Source organism: Glycine soja, chromosome 17, assembly GCF_004193775.1.
Source record: "Glycine soja cultivar W05 chromosome 17, ASM419377v2, whole genome shotgun sequence".
Lineage (NCBI taxonomy): Eukaryota > Viridiplantae > Streptophyta > Magnoliopsida > Fabales > Fabaceae > Glycine > Glycine soja.
In genome coordinates, this window is record NC_041018.1 from 25,606,624 (window position 1) to 25,612,784 (window position 6,161).

Here is a 6,161-nt window from a genome sequence, read left to right on the forward strand (position 1 = left end):
ACATACCTGGAGCATTAGTCACACCAAAGGGCATGACTAGATACTCATAGTGACCATAACGGGTCCTAAAAGTAGTCTTAGGTATATCCTCAAACTTCACTCGAATCTGATGGTAACCTGACCTAAGGTCTATCTTACTAAACACACAAGCTCCTACCAGTTGGTCCATAAGGTCATCTATCTAGGCAAAGGGTACTTATTCTTAATCGTCACCTTATTCAACTGGTAGTAATCCACACACAATCTCATGGTCCCATCTTTCTTCTTCACTAACAACACTAGTGCTCCCCACGGGGACACACTAGGTCTAACAAACTGCTTATCCAACGACTCCTCTAACTGTTTCTTAAGCTTAGCTAACTCTATAGGAGACATCCTATAAGGGGCTATGGATATGGGTCCAGCACCAGGTACTAAGTCTATGGAAAACTCCATCTCTCTCTCTCTCTCTCTCGGGTGGCAGACCGGATATATCCTTAGGAAACACTTCGGAAAACTCTCTAACAATAGTGAGGTCACACATGGAAACCTTTGTCTCTATTTCCAAGCTAGACAAGATCATGTACACTTGAGCATCTTCTTTTAAAGATGTCACAACTTAGTTGGCAGAGATAAACATCATATCCTTACTCACTCCAGAATCATCAAACACCACACTTTTATCAAAATAGTTTAACAAGACATGGTTGGAAGATAACTAGTCCATACCAAGAATAACATCAATCTGGCTCAAAGGCAAACAAATCAAATCAATCAAGAATGTTCTACCAGAAATTTCCACAAGACAATCCAAACACACATAAGAAGTTAACATAGAACCACTAGTTGGGGTCTCTACCACCGAATCTTTATTTAAAGAAGACACAAAAAGCTTAAGTTTGCCTACACACAAACAAAATATAAAGGAATGGGTTGCACCATAATCGAATAGTACAAGTAACAGAATCCCATTTATGAAACATTTACCTTGGATTAGATCTTTGGATTTCGAGGATTCAACACTGTTAAGGGTAAAGACTCTTTCAGTGGCCTTCGGTTGTCTAGTTTGACCGTTTAGGCCCCCACCATGTTGCTCCTTCTTGGGGTGTGGACAATCTCTTTGAATATGTCCTTTCTGTCCACAATTAAAACATGTTATGCTTTTATCGGGGCAATTTGAGGAAATGTGCCCTGGCTTACTACATCTGTAACAAATGATATGAGTGGGGAAAGTACTGGGTTTGCTACCACTACCACCCACAAATCCCATAGCAAAAGTCCTCTAACTATTGGGACGGTTACCATATTGCTTAGGAGGGGTCGAGTATGGTTTTCCCCGATGTTGAGGTCCATTATTTTTGTTCCTCATTGGACCTATACTCCTATAATAGGTCACCCTGTCTCGAGAGTCTTCATCCCAAATCCGACACATGTTAACCAAAAGTGGAAACTGACGAACACCTTGGTAATTCACAACTTGCTTCACTTCAGGTCGCAAGCCATTCAGAAACTTCACACATTTGGAACTTTCACCATCTCTCCATTGATAATGGGGAAAGTATCTCACCAGCTCCTCAAACTTGGCTGCATATTTAGCCACAGTCGTATTTCCCTGCTTGAGCTCCAAGAACTCCATCTATTTCTTGTTCCTAACATCCTCAGGAAAGTATTTCTCCAAAAATACCCTATTGAAGACATCCCAGGTCACATCTTGACCTTCAGCCTCTAGGCATTGGCGAGTATTCTCCCACCAATACTCAACTTCTTCCACTAGAGTATATGTACCAAAAGCAACCTTTTGCCCCTCCGGACATGCCATAACTTGAAAATTTTTCTCAATTTCCCTTATCCAATTCTGAGCACCATCAGGGTTGTATCCCCCACTGAAAGAAGGAGGATTGTTTCGTTGGAAGCGGTCCAACCCTTGGTGTGGCGTCCCTAAATAATGACTGGCTTAATAGTAATAAATTAAATAGCATAAACCATGGGAAATTTTTTTTCTTTTTCTTTTTCTCTCTCTCTTCCTTTTTGTACTATTATTCATTTCACGATAATTAAATTCAGAAGGAAACTCATCACTATAGAGTCCTGAATGGCCAGTTCACAACTCTATTCGGATTCATTTCTTTCTTATCACTCATAACCTCTAAACTATTTTACTCTTTCAAAAATATACCAGCCATCATTTAGGTCGTCACGTGAAAAATAATAAGATGCGGTCGGTAAACTCTTTTCAAATAAGTTTGTCAACATTTCCTTTTCAAGTAACAAGATCAAACATAATTATATTTATCATCTAAAACTGTCCAAACTATGGGAGTTCGCAAAATAACATAGTGACATCCAGAGCAAAGGTAACAATTGTGGTGGCTTCAACCACAATATATACAATCATCAAAATTTCTATACAACAGGTCTACCCACCCAAAAATCAAAAGAGTAAACCTATCAGTCTGAGCTAGATACACCCACCCACAAAAAGTATGTACGCCTAGTCTAAGGAGCCGTCTGCTATGATGAAGAGTCGTCACTATTCGCTGTCCCTCCAGGGCCGCTCTCCTCTGTGGAGTCTGCCTCAGATGCTGACATAACATCCTCTGTAGAATCGACATCAAGGAGTGGGTCCTCATCATCCTCTGGAAAGTCAAGGGCATCCACAACAGGTTCAGGAGGTAACTCCTCTGGGTCCTCTTCAAGATCTTCTTCAGAGGATGACACCTCTATCACTTGAACCGGCTCAACTAGTCGATATGGAGTAGGTGTAGATAGTATCCACTCCACAGGCTGCTGAAGTGTGCGTGCGGTTTCCTCCGGATGTACTAATGAAGTAGCAGTGAGTCGAATTGTGCCACGAAATCGGCACCTCTCATTGCCTTCGAGGGTCTCCCAAACACCCTCTAGGCACTCCATCACCACGCAATCATGGATCAACTGCGCTGCCATCGCGATCTACAAGAGATAAAAGAAAGAGGGTAGACTCTTTGACAAGAAATCCAACTGCATAGGTAACAATACAATGCGTCCCATAACGGCTACGCATAGTCAAAATGTCTTTCTCAAGGGATTTCCTCTCTGGTAATCGATTACCAAAGTATGTAATCGATTACCAGTGCCCAAACACTAATACAAAGCATGTGCACATTGGAAACTAAAAATTACACTGTGTAATCGATTACACATACATGGTAATCAATTACTAGTGCCCTGTCACCCTGTGTAATCGATTACACCCAACTGGTAATCGATTACCAGTGCCCTGTCACCCTGTGTAATCGATTACACACCATTGGTAATCGATTACCAGAGGCCATTTTAACATCTTGTCTCCATTTTTAAGCCCTGTAATCGATTACCCACGAATGGTAATCGATTACCAGAGGCTAAATTTCATATACCACCCAAGATACATAGCTGGCCAGCCGCCACACAAGCCTCCTTGCTTCGTGGACTTTGTTCTTTTATTGGTTGACTGCTAGGAGCTCGCCTGTTTAGGTACGTCACAGGTTCTCACTGACTGACTATGCCCAGGTTGGGTTGGGATTGTTCAAGCTTGGTTTTGGGCAATAGCACCCCACCTGACGTCCCCAAGGTCTCTTGACCCCCGCGACATATCTCCAGGTACCACTCTTTGGTCAACAAACAAAAGTAGGAAGACTGACTCTTCCATGCTTTCTCACATCAAGCTTAGTGGATTATGGGGCACCCATCATATGTGGTACTAGGTGGCGATCAAGAGATGACGCAAATCAACTCTCCCACTTCCACAAGTCAAACATAAACACACCATCCCCAGTTGTCCACCTTTCAACTGAGCTCACGCACTCTTACATAGCCCTTATCCTCGTTCCTCTCAGCACTGGGTCCCCATCAACCCCTCCAAGCTTCCAAAATATTCAAAAAATTCAATTCCAATTATCATGAAACTACCCTAAACCAAGAAAATAGAGTAGAGGCAGAAAACTCTGCCCAAAACTCATTCAAATTCCACAGTTTTCCCTACTCAAATACCCCAGTAACATTCTATTAGTTCTGATTCGTTAACCGTTGGATCGCCTTGAAAATTTTACTGGTGGTTCCTAGTACATAAATCTACATTTTGACCGTTGGGATCTGCTAGAAAATGCCTGGAACACGAGATGTACTACTCTTCCCATGACTAGCAATGCATAACCATTTTTCTGCACTATGTTAAAAAAAACTGCTGCACAATTTTGACAACATTTTTCTGCATAATATGGCAGATTTCGAAATCCAACTTGCCCACATCCAATTTTAGTCAAATTGGATCCTACAAGTCCTAAATCATGTATAAATCATATTTAAACAAAAAACAAGCCTCAGACCAAGGCAAATCAAAATATAGGTATCCGAAACCCACCAATTTAGTGAATTCTCTAGGTTTGAAAGGTGAAAATGAGAATTGGTTAATTTTGGGGTAAACTCTCATCTTAATCAAATCTATAACATTGATTTAGACTTGCTCAAACTGGTTTTAAGGTGAAAAGTCCACCGATTCAAAATTTGACCTCTCAACACCCAATTTACCTTATAAATGGTTCTTTTCTTTCACATTTGTCACTCATTTTTCTCATTTGCTCTGCCCAAGCCTTCCTACAAGTCCTAATTGACATTCTAAACTAGAATCAACTCACTTTAGACTCCAATTTCCACTAACCCCAAATTTGGTTTTTCTAACCCTCAAAATCTCACACTTTTCCACTCACAACATCATCATTCTCACAATTAACCCTAAGTTAACTCTCCCCATCATCTCTACCAGTTTTCTATCAACAATTTCAGCATACAAATATCACAAAACATCATCATATAACCCTAAATCAGCATGGGTAATTTTACTCACATCAAACATGTCAAGTTTAACATGATTTCAACAAATTCCTTCACAAATGACTATCCTAAGGCAATAATCTAGTAGAACTACCCATCATATCTCCCAAAAACCCAACACCCACGAATTTCATGTGAGAAGAAGTCCACCCATACCTGAAATTTGAAGCCCCACAATGTAGAGGTGTGCTCCAAGACTCCGAAAATGGCTTCTCTTTGCAATTTGGAGTAGAAATGAGGAGGAATTTTGAAGCTTTAATGGACAACAATGGTGGAGAAGAAGGAAGAAGAAAAGCAACGTGGGAAGAGAGGAAAAGCTTCTGAAATTTGCTGAAGGAAGAGAGAGAATTTGGCTTTTATTTTAAAAAAAAAGATTTTCTTTTTTTTTTCCTTTTTTTTAAAGGCACTTGCCACATGTCCTCTTTTAAGTGGAACAAAAGGGTCCACCTTTTTCCTTTGATTTGACTTCATACTCAGCCACAAAGGAGAAAAAAATTTTTGACCTTTTGAATGCTGAAATCCAGCCTCGGTTTGCATGCCGCCTCTCTGGTTCCAGTTCCTCGTAATTCTCTGCACCCGTCGGGGCCCGTTTTCGAAAGTAGGCAATATATATATCAAAACGCTCAGAATGAGACCCTGAGTGTGGTTCAGAGGTTGGTTTGTTAAATTTTAAGTTTCACGCAAAACGATAATTTTTAGACTAATTAATTGAGAATTAATCTATAACTGTCCAGTTATGGATTACTCTTCGTTAATTAGTCTAACCCGCGTATCTTTCCCCCAATGTACATACTTCTACCAATAATATATATATATACACTGAAAAATTATAATTATTTAAAATGTAACACTTACAAAATTCCGGGTAGAAATTCTAGGATGTCACACTTGGTACTCAACAGCTCCACCGACTTCTCCCCTGTTTGGATTCCTTATAGCCTGAGCTAAGGCTTGAAGAGCATCAGCTATCACATGATCATTCCGTCCAGCCATCACTCCCTATACACACCAGGGAGTTAGACATGGAAGGAGTACACACAACAAAAGTACCACACAAAAATCACAACCATCACAAGTTCCTACTTGATTACTCTTGAGAGTTGATGCCTTGAGACATTAACACTCACTTTCCATCATTTGTATTTTTTGATCACTTGCCATATCATCCCATTGCCCTTCACAAATTATATAGATGGCCAGTCTAATAACCGTGACACGACATTGAAACTCATGATATAGCAGACATTAGAAAAACAAATCCGATATGACTACAACAATCAAATCTCTATAACTCATGGAAACACAACAAGTGAGTAAGTTCTAATAGCAAACAA

At 40.2% G+C, this 6,161-nt stretch overlaps 1 protein-coding gene across 1 annotated transcript; it reads right to left on the bottom strand.

Annotated features, from left to right (window-relative positions):
• Positions 1-1,615: 1,615 nt before the first annotated feature.
• Positions 1,616-5,820, bottom strand: LOC114391595. Its single transcript, XM_028352584.1, has 2 exons — positions 5,714-5,820; positions 1,616-1,928 (listed from the first exon to the last, which is right to left on the bottom strand). The coding sequence occupies exons 1-2, from the start codon at positions 5,818-5,820 to the stop codon at positions 1,616-1,618; spliced, it is 420 nt and encodes a 139-aa protein (XP_028208385.1).
• Positions 5,821-6,161: the final 341 nt, after the last annotated feature.